The 24,362-nt window shown below is 41.3% G+C and overlaps 1 protein-coding gene across 1 annotated transcript in view; it reads left to right on the top strand.

The window, feature by feature from the left end:
- Positions 1 to 24,362, top strand: part of MOXD1 (monooxygenase DBH like 1) — a 48,872-nt gene that overhangs the window by 12,557 nt on the left and 11,953 nt on the right. Inside the window, exons 2-7 of the mRNA XM_074169148.1 lie at positions 1,031 to 1,177; positions 3,865 to 4,032; positions 4,159 to 4,242; positions 19,762 to 19,941; positions 22,364 to 22,466; positions 23,560 to 23,726. Coding sequence (XP_074025249.1) covers positions 1,031 to 1,177; positions 3,865 to 4,032; positions 4,159 to 4,242; positions 19,762 to 19,941; positions 22,364 to 22,466; positions 23,560 to 23,726 — 849 coding nt within the window. The remainder of the gene's footprint in view (positions 1 to 1,030; positions 1,178 to 3,864; positions 4,033 to 4,158; positions 4,243 to 19,761; positions 19,942 to 22,363; positions 22,467 to 23,559; positions 23,727 to 24,362) is intronic.

The following is a 24,362-nucleotide window of genomic DNA, read 5'->3' as shown; positions in this document are numbered from 1 at the left end:
AAGGTATCAGCTACTTTTACTGGTATCGAAATACTTGGACGTAACATCTTATATTTTTTTAAAATTATAACCAAAAGGGGAAAGCTAGAAATCTCTCTAAAAGTGGAAGGAGGTCCAAATAGCTGCAGAACCAAACGCCTTCAAGGAACAGCTGGCGCTATGTTATTCTGCAAGGATGCCTCACTGTTAATGGTTAATGAATTAATCATGCCTGTAGCATGGTCGGCACCAGAAATTAAAAGCCCTGTTAAATAAAAGCCCTCTTCCCTGTCCCAAACCGGGCAGAAACAGCCTAAACCTCAAAGGAGGGTGACCGGAGGAGGTGCAGTGGAGGTGGTGGCCAGCCCTTGCCGGGTGGCCAGGGGTAGGAGAGGAGGGAGGGACGGGTCCCAGCTGCGCAGGGCCACGGGAATTTAGGGTGAGAAGGTTAATGACCCTCCATCGCTTCTCCATCACACCGTGCCTCTGCTGAACCCCAGCTGAGGAGCTTCTTTCGTACGAACAGCTGCTTCCCCACCCGCAAAAAAAATAATCCCCCTCCACCACAACCCAGCACCTTTTGCGTGAACCGAGCACTTTCCGCGCTCGTTAAGCCGTCCAGTTTCTGGTTCTGGTGGGTGTTCGTTCAAGAGGTTGGCTTTCTGCGGGGAAGAAAAAACAGAAAACAAAAGTTGTATTGGCATGAATATTAAGTGAAATCTGTTCTCTCTGTAATTTCCCTCCAAATTCACAACACCCCCATCGAGATAAATTAGGCTTCTGGGTTGTTGAGTACAGCCGGTATTTCTGCACTTAATACAGGCACCGTGTTGTTAAAGACGCTCATGACATTCTTTAAGCTGCTTTTCCTGAAGATTTATAATCAAAAAAAACATTCAGTACCACCTCAAATTTATCTTCTGATACAAAACTATGATAACCTCAGCGTTTACATAAAGATGTGTTTTAAGAGGCTTCAGTATTGGACTAACAGTTTTATTTTTAACTTATTATTAGATGTTAATAATAGCCCACCTTTTCTTTTTGACAGGATTATTTTACAGATGAAAACAGAGTACTTAAAAAAGACCCTCAACAGGATTACCATCTGGAATACGCCATGGAAAACAGCACGCATACAATATTGGCTTTTAGCAGAGAACTGCACACTTGTGATACGAATGACAAAAGCATAACGGTAAGACGCTCTGCCTTAATGTAGCGAGATGAAGTAATTAGTACAGGCCAAATGTATACACGATTATGAAGCTGGTTATTAAATTCGTATCTTAGTAAAAGGACTGAATTAGAGAAATTCACTGTCCAAAACATCTGTTAGGTCTACTTAAATTATATATACTTATATACTATATTATATACTTAAATATATAATATACTTAAATACTTGTGCTAGTATATAAAATACTATTAAGCTCTTATATTTTAATTTCTGCTTTCTTTGTCCTTCTACTTTAATACATTACATTCTCTTAATTTCTCACACACCAAGTGAACACAGGATTGAAAGAGATACCTCTGGGCCATCGAGTCCTGTGTCCCTCAGTTACAGTCATTCAAGAGAACTTGAGAAACACTTTTTAGGTCTTACACTAACTTGTAATTGATCTCAAAGGTAGACTTTTAAAAAAACATTGGAGCATATATATTTACAGCGTATTTCTGGTTTTACTTCTATACTCAAAAGTTGAAGAGTTTTATGATAAAAACCCAGGGGTCAATACTTGGTCCAGTCCTGTTCAACATATTCATCAGCGACCTGGACGAGGGGACCGAGTGTATCCTCAGCAAGTTTGCTGATGATACCAAACTGGGAGGGGTGGCTGACACCCCGGAGGGCCGTGCTGCCATCCAGCGAGACCTGGACAGGCTGGAGAGCTGGGCAAGGAAGAACCTCATGAGGTTCAACAGGGAAAAGTGTAGGGTCCTGCACCTGGGGAAGAAGAATGTCAGGCACCAATACAGATTAGGTGTGGACCTGCTGGAGTCAAGTTCTGAAGAGAAAGATCTGGGAGTCCTGGTAGACAGCAAAATGACAATGAGCAAACAGTGTGCTCTTGTGGCCAGGAAGGCCAATGGAATCCTGGGCTGCATAGGGAAGAGTGTGGCCAGTAGGTCGAGGAAAGTCGTTCTCTCCCTCTACTCTGCACTGGTGAGGCCACAACTGGAATACTGTGTCCAGTTCTGGGCTCCCCAATTCAAGAGGGACAGGGAACTACTGGAAACAGTCCAGCAAAGGGCAACAAGGATGATTCAAAGATTGGAGCATCTCCCTTATGAAGAAAGGCTGAGAGAGCTGGGACTCTTTAGCCTGGAGAAGAGAAGGCTGAGGGGAGACCTTATCAATGCTTATAAGTATCTGAAGGGTGGGTTGAAGGAGGAGGGAACCAGACTCTTTTCAGTGGTTTCCAGTGACAGGACGAGGGGCAATGGGCACAAGCTGGAACATAGGAGGTTCCACTCGAATATGAGAAGAAACTTCTTTCTGGTGAGGGTGCCAGAGCCCTGGAACAGGCTGCCCAGGAAGGGTGTGGAGTCCCCTTCTCTGGAGATTTTCAAGACCCGCCTGGATGCAGTCCTGAGTAACATGCTCTGACATGCTCTGGGCAATCCTGCTTCGGCAGGGGAGTTGGACTAGATGATCTTTATGGTCCCTTCCAACTCTAAAAAATTCAGTGAAATTCAGTGAAAACTCTTTCCGTACTAAAATCATAGAATCATAGAATGGTTTGGGTTGGAAGGGACCTTAAAGATCATCCAGTTCCAACCCCCCTGCCATGGGCAGGGACACCTCCCGCTAGAGCAGGTTGCTCAAAATACTTTCCTGGTAAATTCTCCTATTGCCCTGGGGACTGCTGTGCTGTTTCCTAAGGATAATTTTAAATTATATGAAGTTGATGGTTTTTGTATTGGAAATGACAGATAGGATTTGCAAGCCTTTCTGTGCGTTGATTTGTCTCCTACTCATTTTGGAAATATTGCTGCAGTAGTTCAGCACTATTTTCATTATCTTCACAATATAGGCAAAACTAACGATGTGAGGAGCTGAGAGGTGCAGGAAGACAAGCACAGCTGTATAAACGGCCAGATTTCCAGGCAGCCAATGGATCTACGGTTTTTGCACCTGCTCCGAATTTTCTCCGTATAATTTAACATTCTGGGACACTTCAGGATTTATTAGATTATTTTGTCTCAAGGGTGATGATTCCCACCTGAGAATGGTTTGCAGAGAATTGACCCATGCTGTGGCTGTAAATGGATTTTTAAGATGTAAATCTGTTCTGTAATTGAATGTCTTTCTTCCCTGGAGTGTAAGGACAACAGTTCACAGAAGATTTTTCCCATCTTTACAGAGCTGAGCCTGGGAGCTGTTTTGGGAGGAAACCTGTTTGTTCAGTGGCCAATTGAGTGGCACCTCTGGAAATTGTTCGATGTGTTTAGATGGTTCCCTCTCTATGAGTTTGTTCTGCTGTTTGCAGACATGATTTAAACTTGAGGCATTAATGAAGGAATCTGTCAGAGAGAGGTTAAACTTCTGCAGATGTGCAATGAACCCTATGAGTATAAAACACTATTAATTTAAAAAGCAGTAGGTGACTGCTCCTCTAGTATAGAATCATAGAGTCATAGAATGGCTGGAGTTGAAAGGGACCTTAAAGATCATCCAGTCCCAACCCCCTGTCCTGGGCAGGGACACCTCCCACCAGACCAGGTTGCTCAAAGCCCCATCCAGCCTGGGATATACATTGTCATTGTTCAGGTACAGCAACACTACATCATATCGATCTTAAGTATTAAATGAACCATCCAAGGAAGATCTTGTTCCTATTCCTGATGGTTTTTTTGGTTGTTTTCATGTTTTTCCAGGAGAGCACAGTGCGGGTAATATGGGCCTACCACCACAAAGACATGGGAGAAGCAGGTCAAAATTACCACGGGTCTAATCGGGGTACAAAGAGTCTACGTTTACTGAATCCTGAGAAGGAAGAAGTCTTATCTGCCTCTTTGCCATACTTTGACTTGACAAACAAAGACGTAAGTTACTCCGGGTTTTGGGTTTATGTGGAGACGGGGAGAAGGTGGAAGCCAAAGCTTTGGGCTACTGCAACAGGGTGATGTGACTTTTATAATATCGTCTTCTTGCCCTTTTTATTAAGACAGGTGCCTGTACCAGACAAGGATACGACATATTGGTGCCAAATGTTTAAGATTCCCGTACAACATGAAAAGCATCATGTAACGAAGGTGAGTGATTCTGACTAAGCAAATTGAGAGGAGCCCAGATAACAATTATTCTTACACTTTCAAAATTTGCTTCATTGCTTACTGGAGTCAAAACAAGACTTTGTGTCGGTCTTCACAAACATGGGTCAATTGTGTGTGTGTGTGTGTGTGTACACAGGACCTGATTCTGGTGTGCCCTGGCAACTGGCACACGCAGTGACAGAGCCCCTTTCTTTCTCTTCTCCTGCTTCCTTTCTCTCTCTTAAGATAATAAGGTTGAAGACCATCCAGTTCCAACCCCCGCCATGGGCAGGGACACCTCCCACCAGACCAGGTTGCTCAAAGCCCCATCCAGCCTGGCCTTGAACACCTCCAGGGATGGGCATCTTCTGTTAGCACAAGGTGAAGATATAACTAGCGTAAGAGGTCTCAAAATCAATCGAAGGTAAATTATGTAAGACCTTATGTCTTTTCTTTCCCTTCACATAATATTCATGCTACTTCCCAAGAACCTCAGGTAATGAGAAACAGCATATTTTCCATTGACTGTTCTTGATCAAGCTGCGCTCCATGACATGTAAATTTTGCACAAGATAAGATTGTTATCTTGTGTTCATCTCATAGGTAGAATAAGGACATGGATAAGTAATTTCTCCTTATGCTGCCTTTACCAGTGGAGAACAGAGATAACGGGGCACCCAGCCAGGGTTAGGACTTCTCTATTTAATCTTCCTTTGTTTCATATCTCTTGGAACTTCTTCCCTAGGGAAGAGATTGTGTCTTCCTACATGTCCCTACAATGCCTTCTGTTACAAGATCTTCTCTGATGCCTCCGGGAACTCCTGGAGAAATAACTCATAATAACATTATGCCTGTTAAGAAATAAAACAAAATAAGATGATTTCTCAATAGCTGGGCATAATAGTGATAAGAGTTATCCAGATTACAACCAGTACCAGGCACTGAGCTCATTTTGTGACCCTCACAGAATACATCACTCCTCAGCTTCAAGCAGGCGGGCTGCTTGAAAATTTGTAAAACTTCTACAGGTTTTCCTTCCCCTGTGTTTTCTTTTTCTCAGCAGAACCAACTATCAGGGTAACAGATCAGTTTTGAAAATAGCTGTATGCAGAATGGACGAAAGGGGTTGCTTGGAGGTGATAGAAGGCAACCGTCTGTCTTCTAGTTGGCTGTTGGCAGGACGGTCCTGGAGTGGTCCTGGGGCAATGGACCCCGGCTGCTCTTTGGGTGGGAGAGGGCACATCACTGCCTGTCTGCAAAATCCTCCCGAGCTACATGTGCATTGGCCTGTTTTGCTTCTTTGAGCTTCAGGCTGTGGTATGTGCCTCGGGCTAAATTACTCTACAGGGATTTTTACTTTTCTCACATACGGAAATTAGCCGGGAGCTTTCTCAGGAGTAGCTTTCTTTGGAAAAAAAAAGCATTTCGCCTATTAGACCAGACTTTCTGGAGATGGGTTTAAGGTTATTTCTTGCTAGGATTTTTGCAGTGCTCTGTAAATATCATAGAATCACAGAATGGTTTGGGTCGGAAGGGACCTTAAAGATCACCCAGTTCCAACCCCCTGCCATGGGCAGGGACACCTCCCACCAGACCAGGTTGCTCAAAGCCCCATCCAGCCTGGCCTTGAACCCCTCCAGGGATGGGGCAGCCACAGCTTCTCTGGGCAACCTGTTCCAGGGTCTCACCACCCTCACAGCAAAGAATTTCTTCCTGAGATCTCATCTAAATCTCCCCCCTTTCAGTTTAAAACCATTACCCCTCATCCTATGGCTCCACTCCCTGATCAAGAGTCCCTCCCCATCTCTCCTGGAGCCCCTTTAGGGACTGGAAGAGGCTCTTAAGTTCTCCCTGGAGCCTTCTCTTCTCCAGGCTGAACCACCCCAGCTCTCTCAGCCTGTTCTCACGGCAGAGGGGCTCCAGCCCTCGGAGCATCATTTTCATCATTTGAGTCCCTGCATCATCCTCCCTCTTCTAAACCCCCTATTTTAAAAGTCTCTTCTTTATTTCTCTTTCAGTTTTTTTTAAAAAAAAAAAGTTCTTCAGTGGCAGCCCACTGGAGGTTCTGAGATCCTTTAATTCTCATACCGTCAAGATATCTGGTTTTCATGGTGTTCTATGTGTGTGCTGACACATCGCTCTTTATTTTGACCATTTGCAAGACTATTTGTTTGTGATGATTGTTTACCTCTGCCTATTTGCTGAATTTATTTCTTGCTTACCGTGAGCTGGCATCCAGCATACCTTTACCAACAGCATGAAAGTGAAAATTTGTTTCCCATCCATGAGAAATGCTTCCCTGTATTTCGGTAAATACAGCTTCTGCTGTATTTTCAAAGCCCGTTTTTACTTCTCTTTCCACTTGTGGTTCTACAGATACAGATTTTTATTACTGTCTTTAGCTTAGCTTTCAATACTCCATGTCTTCTGTTTGTTTAATTTAATTGTATTGCTTATTAATATAAGTGCATCTGATAAAGATTCATTGCTTTGGCTTCACGTTAACCTCAGGTCTCCCACGTGCTCCACTGTTTTTTCCCACCGCAATTAGAAAACCTTAAGATACTGTATTTCCTTGGGTGTCTCTAGTTTTTCTGCGAATTCTCTGTACCTGTGGTCTCCCACTGCTCCTGACAAATTGTTTAATGCTGTGTGTAAACGTCTGAAAATTTACAGTATTTACTGGTGAAGGAATGGTCTGTGTATCCTACATGCCAGACACACCGTAATCGATTTGCGTGAAGCTTTTCGGCTCCAGTGTGTAACATGTCTGTGCTAGTTTCAACACCTAATAAATTTTCCCTCTTTATTTCCTTAATTTCTTTGAAATATATTGTGTTTTCCTCAGGGGAAGTAGTTCCCCTGGGCTTCAGTAGCAATAATCCCATAGACAAAAACACGTTGAACATTGAATTTCGCTATTAAGAGAAGGAAAACCAGTTTATGTAAAATAACAAATGCAGTTGGGTAGTAGGGTCATTTAACTGTATCTACATGTCTTTTTTTCTAAGAATTACTCATTTTCCTGTAGTTCCAAGCTCAGTCAGAGAAAGGTTCAGTCTCTCTCTCCCTCTCTCCTTTGAGTGAAGAGAGAGCCCAGATAACCAGCCTGGATTAGATATGTAGCTCCCAGATGGATGGATTAGGGGACACGTGTCCCACCAGAACAATCAGGGGACAGAAGAGAGTGTGACCAGAGCAAAAATCGCAACATAAAACTTTTTATTTTAAATTTGCCTTTAGGAAAAATGGGTTTTTCTCAACCTGTGTAATTTTCTGGCACTCAGCTTAGGATGTGACTAGGGAAAACAGGCCAAGCATATCACCCGAAAAAACTTAATTATTTAGCATTAGCTGAGAAGCATTACGTTGGGCATATTTTTATATAAGCACCAAAGTTTTCCATCGTTGATCTGCTCAGAAAAGGAAGCCTCTTCTCAGTTAAAGAAAGGCCTGTATTAGAGCACACCAGCAGCTGCCAGTTAATCTTCATGTTCAGTTTCAGAGCAATCTCTGATAAGGAAGGAAAAACTCCAAAAAAACCTTGTTGCCAAGGGTAACTCTGCTTTTTGACAGTGGAATGCTTTAGTAATACCAAAGACCCCAGTGTGAAAATACAAAGGGGCTCCAGTTTAAGAGACTGATTGATTGAAAGCCAGAAGGGCAGCCTGTAGCCCTCAGCACCTAAATGAGGGCACTGATTTTTAACTTGAGTGATACCAGACAGTAGCTGCTTGTTGTTCTCTGGCTTGAATTTTAACGTTTTGCTAAACGTGATAACTCTAGCAAATTGCATCATGCAGCCTGACATAAATAAATGTTCTCTATTTTCCTGTACGTTCCCCTGCAAAGCAATTTTGGCCTCGGTAAATTAGGTTGGCAACCAAACGATGATCTGACGCGGGGGAGCTTGCGAGGTCTCTGCCCTTTGATCTGGTCTGTCCCTTCAGTGCAAGCCCGCATTGGCTTTGCAGTGTTAAAGAATCGTATAACTCAACTGGCTGGAAATTAAAAGTTTCCCAAGCAGCTCCCTTGGGAAACAACAGAAATGTCGTCTTTCATATTCTGCTCAATTATTTAATACGTAGAATTATTTCGTGCATTATTTCATTCTGTGAACAAAGGCGAAACTACATATGACCACCAATTTTCCCGTCACACCAAACTTCATATTTGTGAAGTTCTTAGTGGAGCTTATTCTTATTTTGCGGTAGTCTTCTTTCATTTCACTTGCATATCTTTACAATGAGAATGCTTAAACTATGCAGCTATTGCTGCATCGTTTCTTTCATACCGGTATGCAAAAATAATCGACTTCATTTCTGTCATCAGCAAACTTGAACATCTAGTTAATTTAACTAGATTTCTTTGATTTTTTTTTTTTTAATTAAAATGACATCCATCCATTATGGCAATGTACTGACTATGCCAGCACGTGGTCGGAAAATATGTGTTTTATGTGATTTTCTGGTTAAATGAAAGCCAGAAGTTATGTAATTTCTGGTTACATACAAGTGGTAGATGACAGGAGCCTTAGCTTAAAATATCACCAGTGGTGGGCACGGAGAAGGCGGAGGTACAATTCCTATGAAGCTCTCTGAGTTTCACCTCCCAGTTCTGAGACGATTTGTGGGGTGATCTTCAGGAGAGGACTGCTATTGATAAACCCCATTTTGTCTTGTACCATGTCTTTGTTTCTTCCTCATCCTTAGCTTTGTGTACGGTTTTAGGGCAAGCCTGTGATTAGGTGGTGCACAGAAAAGAGAAGAAAATTGTGCCTAGGACTCATCTGCAGCCAACTGATCCCCACTAAATATTTCAGAGTAGAATTAGGCCTTAGATGAGGAGTTATAAAGCATCTTCTGTGCAAATACCAGAACAGCAGGTTCATAGGTAGTAAAATCTGACTTGATGGGGCTTGCACAGCGTGAGTGTCTGGATGGATCACAGAACAGGTCCACCTTGGTCCTACAAGCATCTTGGCATAGCTTCTTCAGATCAACTTTCTAATTCAGTGACATAGTAGCAACATCTTAAGCAAATTTTCTGTAGGGCCACATTTAATTGCTCCGATGTCCTTTAAAGAGAGAAGAAACTTCATTTCTGATCTAACTATTTAAAGTGTTTCTCTTCAGTACCAACCTCTCACTGTGCAACCCCAGCATTAGCTACTGGGGTTAGTTTTCAGAGAATAATGTTAAGATGCCCTCTCCACCTCCGTCTCCATCATCTCCATCCCCATCCCCATCTCCATCTCCCCTCCATCTCTATCTCCATCTGTCCATATGTCCAGAGCATAGATTCATTGACTCCCAGGAGTAAAACAGAAAGAAAGAACATTAATAACAGTGGAAAAATAGACAGACAATAGTCAGACAATACCATTCCACCACATCCATGCATACTGTGTACAACATCAAAATCCACACAAATGACACTGAACCATGGGCAGGTGGTGAATAGGTCCTCTTTGAACCAAGACTGAAGTGAAGTTTTACCTGGTATGAAAAGAATTTATATCTTGGATCTAACTAAAATACACAAAAAAAACCCCAACCCCAAAACACTCTAACCTGAGAAAGCATAAATATCTGAGCAAATTATTATGAACTGCAAACTAATGCATTTCAATCTCTTTTCTCCATGCCTTCATTTCAGTGACCTTTCCATTACTGTCTCTTGGGTTGTTTGGGCTGGAATTGTGTCTTTCTGTTTTACAAAGTGCCAGTTACAGTTTTGGTTCCTAGAGAATTAATACAGTATAGTTTTAATACATTATTCTCAAGTGACTTCAAAAGAACTGTCATCTGAAAATGGCTCTTGTTGTGTGACTTCAGGGGTGCTGTTGAGGGGTGTTGGAAGGTACCAAGGGTACCAGGATCTGGCTCGGGGTGAGAAAATGTGGAAATCATAGTATTAACATAGGCATTACCTAAACGCACTTATTTTGTAAGCTATCTCCTGTTCGTATGTTAACCCTGTAAATATCAATTTTTAGAGGATTATGAGGAATAGTTCCTGATATTTATTCTGCTGACTCAGGAGTCTGTGTCATCTCAAAATCATGAGTCTTGCACTTATTTTATCCTGTGCTTTCTCTTCAGCAAACTTTCAATGTCAGAGCATCCCGGTTGGTGACTCTTGTAGAAGCTCAGTGCCCGAATCTTGTATCTTGCAGCAGCCCAGTATCTTGTAGAAGCTCAGTATCCTGAGGTATATGGGTCAGGAGAAGAGAAAAGGGTAAGAAAGTGATGGTCAGGCAGTGGAAGCTGGGACAGGTATCCTGGGAAGAGTATAAGGACACTGCCCTGTTGTGTAGGGATGGGGTCAGGAAGGCCAAGGCGCAGCTGGAGCTGAATTTGGCGAGGGATGCAAGAATAACAGGAAGGGCTTCTACAGGTATGTCAGCCAGAAAAGGAAGGTCAAAGAAAGCATGGACCCGCTCGTGAGCAAGACTGACAAACTGGTTACAATGGATGAGGAGAAGGCTCAACATTTTTGCCTCAGTCTCGCCAAGAAACAGAGACCCTGTAAATTCCCACGCGCTCTGTCTTTGGGCAAAGCTGCATGTTCACTCCACAGCAGGAGGAGAAAAATTATAATGTTATTAAGCTACACGATCAAAGAGAACATTTTGCAGTTGTACAAAAGAATTAAAACCTCTTCCATTGCCATCTCAAAGAAACAGATAGACATCACTGTGCGTGAATGGTGATTTCATGAACAAAAGGGAGTACCTACACTGACTTTATTATTTATACTATTCAAATTATATGTTCCTCTTGAATGTATATAAACTTTTTATAGACTACCCATTTTGGCTTTAGATCTGAAACATATTTGGTTACATATTACTTTGTTATTATTATATTGTTTTCACAAGAAAGTAATGATGTTGCTGATTAATTGCCGATTAATTCGGCTTGGTGTGTGTCGATGGTGCTGGGAGTCCATGGCCATAGCGAATACCACAACCGCTCTGCCAGTGTTTCTGCCGCTTAGGAGAGCAATAAAGTGTATTGTCAGGAAGCGTAACCAAATGAAACATGTTTTTTCTTGACCTGAGCTCTTTATCAGATTGCTCCTCAGGGTTATACTTTTTAACTGGTACTAAACACCTTATCTTAAATCTTCAGACATACCTCAGGCAGAAACAATGTTTTATGAATATTTCTTTGAGGTATACTTCTTTTGGATTTAGTCTAAATTACTGCATGCCTTTAAAGTCTGAAACTCTTTATGAGTGGTAGGTTAATTAGGAATAAGAATTTAAGAATGGACTTGATGGCAGAGAGAACAAGAAGCCCTTAACCTATCTCTAGTTCTCATTTTTAGATGTTTGTTTTTATTGGTTATTGTGTTGTTTGATTCCTCTTTCCTAATTAAAATATTTAAGTTGTTCTGCACACTAAACTATAGGAATTCTGGACGTAGAATGTAATCATTAGCAGGAGTATATGGGGACAGAAGAATTTGTGTGAATTTAGAGATTCAGCCTCCTCTCCAAGCCAACAGCACAGAAACAGTAACTTTTACCCGAAAGTACATATTCTTTTCCAACAAAAATTCTACAGCTTTAAGTGGAGGTGTGGTAATTACTTCTCAGTGCGGTTTACTAATAAAACTTTAGTAAGAGCCTTCATTGAACAACGCAGTCGCTGAGTAAACAAATCCTTTCTTCTTTATGCCAAGAACAGGAAATATCTGTCCCTTGAATAAGGTTTTCCATTCATGTGGTAAGGACTTTTTCTCCACGGTGATGTTAGAATTTTTGTTCTGCATTTTAAAGCATACCCCAAACCAGTTAAACCCAAATGCCGACAATACAGCTTAAATAAATAAAAAAATAAACAAGTCAGCACTGTTATTTCAATTTGGGATTTTGTCCTGTATTTGAATCTCACTTTGGAAAAAAACTCCTCCACACATATCAAGGAAAACTTATGCAAATTTAAATGCCTTGAATTGTACAGAACCTCTATTTTTGGTCTGGAAAATTTCCATCCTTACCTAAACACATCATGAGTTTTGGAGGTGGGGATGGTTGCTGTTGTCTAGACCTTTTCCTCATCTCCATATCTTTTGTATTAAAATAAGAGAAGCAAGATATATCACTAACTACACAGGTTACATTTTCCTCCAATTGGAAGTTGTGAGAAATGGGTATGAAAATAATTTGGATGAATATTTTTGTGTTCGAAGGACAATGCAAGTTAAGGAGTAACGCTCCATGTTGTACATAGATGAGTATCAGTGAACCAGAAACAGCAGCTTTGCTCTGCCTCCTGCAATTCACCCACCAAAATATACACCTTTCTAAGTAAGCAGCACGGTATGAATTCAGAGGCTTTTGGGACAGAGAGCAATTGAAAGGGTTTTGTTAGTAATGACGACTGAATTGACAGGCTGAGAGAGTTGGGGTTGTTCAGCCTGGAGAAGAGAAGGCTCTGGGGAGAACTTAAGAGCCCCTTCCAGTCCCTAAAGGGGCTCCAGGAGAGATGGGGAGGGACTCTTGATCAGGGAGTGGAGCCATAGGATGAGGGGGAATGGTTTTAAACTGAAAGAGGGGAGATTTAGATGAGATCTTAGGAAGAAATTCTTTGCTGTGAGGGTGGTGAGACCCTGGAACAGGTTGCCCAGAGAAGCTGTGGCTGCCCCATCCCTGGAGGGGTTCAAGGCCAGGCTGGATGGGGCTTTGAGCAACCTGGTCTGGTGGGAGGTGTCCCTGCCCAGGGCAGGGGGTTGGAACTGGGTGATCTTTAAGGTCCCTTCCAACCATTCTATGATTTGGATTGTACAGCGGGGCAATCAGAAACGGTCACTTAGCTGTGTATGTGCAACCGATACGGCAGATCTCAGGAAAGATTATGGGAGCTAGTCCATGCTAGACTGCAGCCAGCTGAGCATTGGAGGTATCTGTTTCACCTCTAATTATTCTGTGGCATTAATTTAATGCTTTCTGACAGACAGGGTGGGGTGGGAGTGCTGGGAGGCTGGTTGCTGCCTGACCCCAGGATGCCTGAATTCCGGACTGAAAGTCTGCAGCAGATTAGTGTCCCAGGCGTGAGGCTGGCCCAGGCAGGCTTTTTTCCTGACCTGAGGTAGCTTTTGGGTTGTCGGGGTTAAAGTCCTGCTCTGCCCTGGAGTCACGGACTTAAACCCGACCCCAACTCCGAGGCATATTTACAGCTCTTGGGGCTTTTGCTCAGCACACCTCTGGGTTGTGTGTAAGAAGCAACGTCAGGCAGAAACAACTAGTGTTTTTCTTTCAGAACATTTACATGACGATAAAACCATATTATTATTGAGTTTTTTTCTGGAATACCTGGAGTTTTTTGTTGAAAAAGACCCAGCTTTATTATGCCAAGTATTCTAAGTATTTGCTTTTCTGAAGAAAAATCTAAAACCTTAAAATTCAGACAAATATTTGTTCATTCCAAAACTGCACTTTTGAAAAGCAAAAAAAAAAAAAAAAAAAAATTATTCCTAACAAGAAGACATCATGTCTACCTTTGAAGAAAGTTAGACAAATATTTTAATGTACGTACGTGGTACACATTTGTGAAAGAAGTACAAAGGCCAGAGTAATCAGTAAGAAGGTAATAGTTCTTCCTGAGGATGGATATAGAAAGCAGAGACCCAATAACTTGGTCTTCTGCTACAAAAATTCTCTCAACTCAGCCAGTACTCAGTTTCACAACCATCACTTTTTGGTCTGAATTAGTCAGGGAAATGGCAAACTCCTATAAATAAAATACCAACCGCAGGCTGGAAACTCTCTCAGATGCAGCAGTGCCAGAACAAAATATTGAGTCAAGTTTTGCTCTCAATTTTGAGATTATAGAAGAATTTTCCCTGTGTTTTCCCTATGTTACTGCCAGCTACATACGCAAGGTGTTGTGTGAGGCTGGGGCCTTATTCAGAGTCATTTATATGGCAATATACCATCCCACAGCATCTTTAAAATGTAAAATTAAGTTAAAATTACCTTTCGAGCCAGAAAAAAATAAAATCATATTTTTCACTGACATTTCAGTGTAGAAGCATTAGTGCAACAAAATGAAAGAGCTGTTGCTGTTTTCACATATAAAAATAAGTCCAACATTTTGTTTTCTGAAGCTCAGGGGGCTCTGTTTTCCAACAGGGACAGTATGGAGAGACTGTGGATCTAGTTTAATAACTTTCATTGTTCGCACAAGCAGGCACGAAGAAGAAACCACAGCTGTTAACATCAAAGAAAGCAAAGCAAATAAAAAGGGAGAAAAACAGGAATAAGCAAGAAAGACTTCCAGGTTTCCGGAGATATTTTTCCCTTGTAGGGATTCTGACTTCTTGGGCCATTTGAGCTGTTTGCATTTTCGTCCTGTTCAATACATTGTACATCAGTATCTTGACCCTGCTCATCAGCAGCTTGAGATACAAGGATCTATTATGTTACGATTTTGGCTTGGTTTTTTAAGAAATGAAGACATGTGGTGCGTTCAGTTTGTGCAGTAGGTAAAGAGATAATAGGAAATAGAAAAGAAGAAGAAGAAAAAATGAAGCTGAGTAACCTGGCACTGGCAGATACAAGCTTTTTCTTTGTATGTGTGATGTTGGCCTCTTGACTAGAATAGAACTTCTCTTAAATAAACAGGTGGAAAGCACATGTCTCATCTATTTCAACTAACCTGATAATAAGTTGAAAATGTGTTTGTTGTATTCTTTTAAAGTCAGTATTTTGAGAAGTGCTAAGAGATACAGTGCAGGAGCTCTGTAAAAATTCTTGACCTGCCCGACGAGTACAGGTCACACTAATCCAATAGCACAACCATAATCCATACTTTTGGCTGCAGAAGGCACTGTCTTCATTTTGCATTTGAATACATTGTATTTTAAATACGTCCATCTTTGGAAGCCCTGATTTGGTGTGGTGGTGGGTTATAGTACATCTGTAAGTCTTGTGAGGAGCGGCTGAGGGAGCTGGGGGTGTTCAGCCTGGAGAAAAGGAGGCTGAGGGGAGACCTTATCACTCTCTCCAACTCCCTGAAAGGAGGGTGTAGCCAGGGGGGGTCGGTCTCTTCTCCCAAGGAACAGGCGATGGGACAAGAGGAAATGACGTCAAGTTGCCCCAGGGGAGGTTCAGATTGGACATTAGGAAAAATGTTTACACGGAAAGGGTTATGAAGCCTTGGAATGGGCTGCCCAGGGCAGTGGTTGAGGCACCATCCCTGGAGGTATTTAAAAGATGGGTTGACATAGTGCTTAGAGACATGGTTTAGTGATGCTTTTTTATCAGAGTTAGGTTGATGGTTGGACTAGATGATCTTAAAGGTCCCTTCCAACCCAGACAATTCTATGATTCTATGATGCTATTATTTTTGATGTCTGTTAGTGGGAGTCAGATAGGCTCATGTATGGTGGGTTAGAAAGAACTTTCTCCCAAGCTTTCAAGAAAGGTAGAGAGGTTGCAGAAAGTAAGTCATCATGAATAATAAAACAGGAGCTTCTTTCTGTGGGCTTCATGAAAAGCAGGGGAGATCGTGTCTTCTTGCACGCACTTGTTTTTTTGCAGTCCTGAACGCTTTCGGCGTTTTGATGTAGGGTGGATGTAGGGCTTTTGTTATCTGAGCCTCTGGCAGTCGGGAAATGTCAAGCAGAAAATGCACTTTGCCTGCAGGGGAAGAAGTCACCGAGGCGCCCGGTGGTGCAGAATCTCTGCAGGCTCATTCTCAGACATGGCAAAGAGATGAACCCTGACAGCTGGATCTTCCTTGCGTGGCAGCAAGAGTATGAGCCTCAAAGAATGAGGCAAAATGGGGAAAACAGGTAGTTATATGCATTTTGCCTTTCAGTCTCCTTTCAGCCTCTTTCTTGACTCCCTTGGCCGAGAAGGGGTGGGTAGGAATTAGCAAGGATTAGAAGCAATTAGAAGAAACTATGTTTCAAAGTCACAGGTTTCCTCCTAATTATTGAAAGTGAAAGGCAGATTCCCATTTTCACTGTGAGTCATCTAAATTCCTCAAGTTATTAGTGGCTGAAAGTGTCATTTGAGAGTCCCCTTACACTACAAGAACAAACAAGATTATGAATAAATAAGAATCCAAATAAAACTGAGTTTTTCACTTTAATCTGCAGAGTCTGTTGACTATTAGTACTATATCTACTTTTATCCCATTTTTTCTGTATTTCACTCCTTTGCCCTAATTCACCACAGTAAATTATTATCTTTTCATAAGTATTCTAAAAGTTGCACTTTTTCCTGAGACAAATTAACAGGACAGTCATGCTGTCCTGGTGATGCTTTCGGGATTCATCCACTAGTATTGGGACTGGAGACCTGCAAAAGTAGACCTTAGTTTAGCTTAACTTTAAGTTCTGTGATTCAGGGATTAAAGTCTATCAAAGAACCAAAAGCTTTATGTTTAGGACATTCAAATAACTGGAAATGTTGAATGTGTGCATTAAACAGTCCATGTTTTAAAAGCGAATGCCTGTAGTTGGGGATCAAGGCTGATAAAGGGCTGTTAAAATAGGAATAACCTGTAGGAGATGAGCCTTTGTAGGAGACAAATTGTGTCATGGTTCATTGGAGCTGCAAGTACTCTGGAAACCAGGCCAACTCGATCTAGATATTTAATTGTAGATACCTGCTCTAGCAACTAGTTTTACACCCGAGATCACTTCTGTGCACATTTAAAGGCATTAGTGATTTGCTGAATTTGGCCCCATGTTTGAAGAACTCGGTCATTGTTCATCACTGTTTGTGAGGCTGGCCAGAAAACAAGAATTTTGTTTATTTGGAAAAAAAAAAAAAAAAGAGGTTTTGGAATCTCTGTTCAGCTTGTAGCAAACTAAGCTGTACAGATGCTCTTTGTGGAAAGTGAGGGAGGAAGAGGGAGGCAGCCTAAACAACTGATTTATTCTATAAGCTAAAATAATATATGGCTGAGTAACTAGGGCAGCACTCACCTGGGATGTAGGATGGTGTGTTTAAATCCCTGCTCCAGTTAATTGCTACAATAGAGAATCAAATGCTATTTTCTTTTCTGTTGAAGTTATTCCAGTAAGTAAATACAGTTAGCTATTCATGGGATCAGAGAAAGGGAACGGAACGTGTCTGGGGGGTCTGCTTCTCCTCCTTCTCTCATTTCAATCAGAAATGACGCTGTGATCCTTTGGGAGCTGGCCATTAAAATATTTCCATGCGTTTCTGTGATTAATGAGATTTTCCTAAAATTTTTCTTAATAGATTTTTGACCACTCCTAATAGTTTTGGGGTTTGTTTTTTTCTCTATTTGTTTAAAAGGGGAGAGACAAAGGTGGCACCTCTTTAACCAAGTTGTAATAAAAATGTGTAGTAGTGTAACTTCGCTGCTGCTCTTCATTATTTATTTGTGCATCTGAAGAATATAAATTGCCCTGCAAGATGCATTGGAAAGATGCTTAAGGGTTTTGTTCTAGTTTTTTCTTTCTCTTCTTCAGTAAAGAGTGCTGAACAAACCTACTTTTTTGAAGTGCTGTTATTGTTTAGGTAACCGACACTAAGCAAGCGATGACAGGATGTGAGTTTCTAATTTTGGTGACGTCCCATTGTTTTGAGGGGAAGTTGGTTTTGAAGTGGTGCTTGTAAGCGCAGCAGGTGCTGGGATCTTGTAGCAGCAGGCAGAACTATCACATGTTGGGACAAAAATACTCTTTTTTCTTGGTAGATACGGGAATATACAGATACATTCCCGTAACCATTTCCCTGACTAACATATACATTATGTGGAGCTTCTGAATTCCTGAGATATATACTCCTATTTAATGTAAAATCTGCAGTGATATGAGTGTGTTTTGGTTGTGCGGTATTTGGATAAATGTGCAGGTATATGACGGAGCAGAGGGAAGAAGGAACATCCAGCTGAAATGGATTTCTGAACCTTTCTCAGTCGGTCAGATGTATTTGGGAGTAAATTCTTATCTGGTGGGAAAACTAACTCTGATCTCCTTCAAAAATACCTTTTACTTCCATAGTATGGTAATCCACAGCGATGGTAACGCTGACTGAAATAGGGATTACTGAGAATAGTAGGGAAGATCTCAGCCTTGCCCTGAGAACAAAACTTGGGCGCATCCGTGAAAATTGGCATCCGTCCATTGACTTCTAAGCGCCGTGAAGTGGGTGGTTTTGGGTTGTGCACTTTCTTGGACAGAGTTGCAGGTACTCGGCAGCAGCTGGACTCCCCGAGAGCCCGACTTCAATGGTGTTTCGCAGATTCATATCAACGAGGGTGGTCTCGATACGCACAGGCTCCGGTTGCTTCTTCCTGCCCTTCCTCTTTTATAATTGGCTTAGTGGTTTGAACAAAGTGCAGAGAGATAAATTTCTGGTAACAATATTGGGCTGACAATATTTTAATAACATAATAAACTGTTCTTGCTTATTCTGTTCTGATCCTCTCGTAGCTGGGGTTCATGTGCAAAGTTTTTTGCCTGTTTAAAATACCTTCTCTTTTCTAATATCAAAAGGCAATACCACAAGACAAAACACCCTACATCTTAAGAGTTATGCCACCAAACCTTTACTTTTCTTGTGAAAACATTGATATTTATCTTATCCAACTTGAAGGTAGATATGATAGAATGGGATGCAATCTTTGAAAGCAGAAGCAAGGAAAAAACTGCTTTCATTTTAATACTGTTTTCTCCATGCTGATATTGTGTGGAATATGATCTTACTGAAAAGCAAAATAATTTTTTTCAGCAGTGTTCATGTTTGCTCCAGGGATGTTGTCTCTGACAGAGATGATTTAACATCATCCATCTAAATAGAGAGGGAACACTGTAAAATGGGAATAAAATCATTTCAGCCTACCCTGGAGTTCGGTGGTCAAATTATACTGGGGGCACCCGGGCACCCCTGAGAGCCCTCCAGCTCATCACTGCCATAAACAGGCTGGAGCACCCAACCTCTCCGGAATGACTTCCATGTTAATAAAGTCTTTACAACTGAGCAGATTGTAAAATAATTTCTAATTTCTTGCAGATGTCAAAAAAATGTGTAAGTCCATCTTGAGCTGCTGAGGAACGTGGGGTATACCTCCAGGCTTGCCCAAGATGTACAGCTCTAGTTTGAAATAGTACAAAAGAGGCAGAAACAGGGATGAAGAGTTCTGAGTAGTTCAGATACCAAGCTGGTTTAGCTGGACAGAAGTTCAGCTGGTTTCTATCCCCTTCATGCTGGAATGTGGCTGAACAAGATTGTGCAGGGAGAAAGGCAAGTGACGGCTCAAGACTGGAGCGGGAGAAGGGACAACAAGACAGATGGCAACAGGTTTCATCAAGACACAGAATTTTCTTCCTCTCCCCTGTTGATGTACTTGGGCAATGATGTCTTTAATGCTTGGGGTTGCAGAGCACTGAAGTAACATCTCAACCCAACTACACTCTAACGTCAACTCTCCTCTTTTTAGTTCTGCCTGCATCACCTGGATTGAAACAGTCACATCTAAGATGTATTTTCTTCCTTTTTCTTTTTCATTTTAACATTGACAGGTGGAGCCACTGATCCAGAAAGGCCACGAGAATCTGGTGCACCACATCCTGCTCTACCAGTGCAGCAGCAATTTGAATGACAGCGTGCTGGACTACGGGCATGAGTGCTACCACCCCAACATGCCAGACTCTTTTCTTACATGTGAGACGGTCATTTTCGCTTGGGCCATCGGAGGAGAGGTAGGATGAACATCTATCCAGCATGGTTCATCAATGAGGCTTTAGGATGGTGTGTATCATAATGAAGCTTTTTCTTAGTATATTAGTGGTTACTTAATTTGTCTGGTTTTAAGGGTACACAATCACAATCCCTAAATACCTCACCAGTAAATCCTCAACTTCTAGTTGGCCTGTTAAGTATGAAATGCAGTCAACATTCCAAATGACAAGCCAAAATTAGTGAAAATAGTATAGAGAGTTAGAATCATAGAATCATAGAATGGTTTGGGTGGGAAGGGACCTTAAAGACCATCCAGTTCCAACCCCCTGCCATGGTCAGGGACACCTCCCGCTAGACCAGGTTGCTCATCCATCCTGGCCTTGAGCACCTGCAGGGATGGAGCAGCCACAACTTCCCTGGGCAACCTGTTCCACTGATGCTTTAGGGGAAGAGGGGTGGCCTGGGAGCATGGAATTCTGTCGCTCTATCAGCTTGGCCCATCTGATATGGAAATACACTGCCTCCAACAACGGCCAATATCTGTTCCCTGTGGAGAATGACAGAAAGAAAAGCAGGTCTCTGTAGGTGACTGCATAAGAGACATGGAGGAAAGATTTTTCCAAGTGAAGTTAGACATGGATTTAATTCCTTTTGTGCCTCACCAGGACCTGGTTACACTGTTGTATCACTCAGGCATATCTTTCTGAAGTTTCCCACCCAGCCCAAAGAGACATCATTTCAGCGTAGGAATGATCTTGTGTCACTGCAGCCGACCACTTTAGAATCACAGAATCATAGAATCACAGAATGGTTCAGGTTGGAAGGGACCCGATCATCGAGTTCCAACCCCCTGCCCTGGGCAGGGACACCTCCCACTAGATCAGGTTGCTCAAAGTCCCATCCAGCCTGGCCTTTACTCATGGCAATGGGACATATCTACAGAAAACAGTCTCTGATGCCACGTTGACCGCATGTTTTCAGCTTAATTCATATGTTAATTCATCTGCAGTGTGAGGAAGCCAGAGGTGCTACATGGATCCATCAGAAGTTTAATCCACTATGAGCATTATCTCTGATGTCTGCTTTGTGCATTTTCGCCATCAGCTATGCTCTGACCTAGTATTTGTACTTCCAACTGTCTTAAATTAAGTGAAATAAAAAACTTATATAAATAAGTTATCATTTGACAAGCATTACGGAGGCTTTTGCAAGGATGATCCCAGTGTTAAAGATCTGTAGAGAGGCAGAACTGGGTTGAATTCAGGTTTAGTGGAGCACTCACTCCACTTACTTCAGTTTAACCTCACGCACAGTTGAGGTGATAGTATTTATTACTATATACTACGATTAATTTGCTAATGTCCATAAAGCATAAGAAAGTTGGGATCTCAAATTGCACATTTCAGAAAGTTAGGATCTCAAATTGCATATTAAAATATTAGCTATATACTATAAAATTATGCAGATTAATTCATATAAAAGCGAATTTCGTAGATGTTCACTTAGAAGACACTGGTATTTTGGTTTGAATCAGGAATGAGCTTTTGAAGTAAATCTGCGGGTTATCCCCACTTACCAAGCTCTGTTTATCATCACGGGTGGTTTGAGAACTTGCACAGCCCCCCTTTGGGATGAAGTTAAACTGAAGGTGCAGGGGTGAACCCAGCACCTCCCAGCAGTAAATGGGGTTCAGGGCATGGGGTCTGACCGGAGCTTGTCCAAAGGAGCATTGTTTGGGGATTGTGGGTCCAGCACAAGCTGTTGCACTGTACAGGGGTATTTCTTTTGCCCTACATGGCTTGCTAATGTAAATGTAGCCATGAAGATCTTCTTTACTGTTCAAATCATTTTACTTAAAATGCAGTGATTTGGACAGGAAAAACAACCTAATTACCCATAACCTCAATATTCCCTGGAAATTACTGCTTTTAGAAAATGTGAACATTTAGAGTGTAGATTCACCTTCTCATCAGGGTTTCATTGCCAGATGAACTGCTTCATGGTGCAATGTTTATACATTTAAAATGGAATTTTCCTTTTCCACTCAAGCGTAAATACAGGATAAATAATCATAAGATCACAGGATAATGCAGGTTGATTGGGACCTCAGGAAATCTCTAGACCAGTTTCTAACTCCAAGCAGGGTCAGCGATGAGGTCAGACCAGTTTTCTCATGGTTTTATCCTTTAACAAGCATAGGATCTACTATTTTGTATTGACGTAGTTATCTAGTGCATTGAGTATGTAATAAATATATTACACCACAATGTCATGTTCAGAAAGCTTTAAGTGGTTACCTTTGTAAATTTTATCATTAATATGCTTGTATCATTGCAAAAAAGAAAAAAAAAAAAAAAAAAGAGTAGATGCATTTAGAAAAAGAAATTAACTCTTAACCCTGGCAAAAATACCTTAACTCTGTATGTGTGTGCTGATTTCCAGGGCTTCACCTACCCTCCTCACGTTGGCTTGTCCATTGGCACAGCAGCTGACCCTCAGTTCGTTCTGATGGAGGTGCACTATGACAATCCATCGTACACAGAAGGTTTGTGCCCTCACACTCTTTAAAACATGCAAGATTGGAAAATGTACTAGACACAAGTGCTTCTGATTGCGTTGCAGACGTTCTTTTACATTTTTTAATTTTCAAAACTGAAATCTGAAAGGGGACAACAGAGAGGAAGGTAAGAGATGAGCTAACAGAATGTAGAGCTTGTGCAACACAAATTAATCTGTGGATTTTGTTTGTACCTTTCCTAATAAAAATGGCTAATACAAGAGAAACAATTACAAGCAGTTAGATGATAGAGGCAACGTAAATTCTGAGTAGATACACAAACAAGTGCTTATGGCTAAACATGTGGATGAATTCAATTCATATAGTTTTGATTCTTAAAAACCACAAACTTTTTACACCAGGCTTTGGTTCCTTAAACTACTTTTTGAAATCAAGAGAAGTCCTTGAGTGAATGAAGCATTAAAATCCTGTCTAGTTCTCCTGTCTACTTTACTCAAGCTGCTGGTATTATCTTCAAGTTTGGGATCTAGGGAGCCAATTTACAATATGTTTAGTCAATGCTCTTTTAATAGGGGAGATTGCAAAAAGGGTGTATTTGGTCATCTGAGGGATGTTGTAACATGACAAGCAATCCAAAACAAAAAAAAATATAATTAATGCTAGGGCTCAAGGTGAAGGAAAAGATAAATTCATAAGTAAAAGACAACACATGGCTTGAAAATTTTAAAGAAAAAAAAAGCCTACAGCAACTTTAAGCTCTTCTTATTGAGGTCTTATTATTTCTTTGTATTGTTTGCTCTGCCTGCGATCTACCTTCTTCTCTCTGAGGTCCATGTTGGATAACTTAATGGAAGGGACACAGGGGCTACAGGCAGCACGTATTTTTCATTCACATCTGAGCAGCACAGATATCAACATACTGTGTTTAATAACACTCCTGTGGGCTTCCTCTATTTATTACTTCCTGCATATGGTTTGACTCATTTCCAGGTTACTGAGGTTGATTATTTGATTTTCATGTAAAAAACTTAGGGCAAGGCTTGAAAAATGTGAAACAATTGGATTTTTTTCTTTTAAATACTGATTTACGGCCGTGGCTGACTGTGTTCTTTTGTTTCAGGCTTGATAGATAACTCTGGTCTGAGGTTAATTTATACTCCAGTTATAAGGAAATATGACGCTGGGGTTATTGAAGCCGGTCTTTGGGTCAGCCTCTTCCACAATATCCCACCGGACATGCCTGAATTTGTGTCAGAGGGTCACTGCACACTGGAATGTCTTGAAGAGGTATGTCTCCTGCCTGAATCCATTGGTTTTCATTCCTAGAAATAGTTTCCGACAGCCCCTTTAACTTCTAGAGAAGATTCATAGATACTGGTTAAAGAGATGTGAACAAAGGCATCTGCCACATGCTGCCCCCTCCAGAACGTTGAGTCTTTTTGATCTGGGTATTTGGGGTGAGTAACACCGGATAACACAGTGCTTGCAATGATTTAATTGTGAATTCCATATATAAGCATACATTGCTTTTCATGGCAAAGCTATAAATAGCCCAGAATAAGTAGCCCAGAAAAAAGTATTGAGAGAGACTAATTAAGCTCTGTGCATGTGCAAAAGGCTTCTAATAGTGAAGTGAAACCCTGAAGGGTATTCTTAGGCCAACCACAAAAACTAAAGACCTGAAATAGTTTTGTAGCATAGCCCAAAGTACAAAATTATGCATTCATTAAATACTTGGTTTTATTAGGATAATCTATATATCTCTACAGATGATGGAAGTATTGTCTAAAATCCGAGATTAGTGTATCACAGGAGATTCTCATATACTTCTTCGTTATGGAGAAAGGTTGAATCGATGCTTGTTATGATGTGGTTTGGAGTGAAGTGCAAATTAGATATGGAGTTTAAATTTGTTCTTGCTAG

This window comes from Numenius arquata, chromosome 2 (genome assembly GCF_964106895.1).
Source record: "Numenius arquata chromosome 2, bNumArq3.hap1.1, whole genome shotgun sequence".
In the NCBI taxonomy this organism is placed as follows: domain Eukaryota; kingdom Metazoa; phylum Chordata; class Aves; order Charadriiformes; family Scolopacidae; genus Numenius; species Numenius arquata.
Note: the sequence above shows the minus strand (reverse complement) of the source record. Positions and strands in the feature narration are given on the sequence as shown.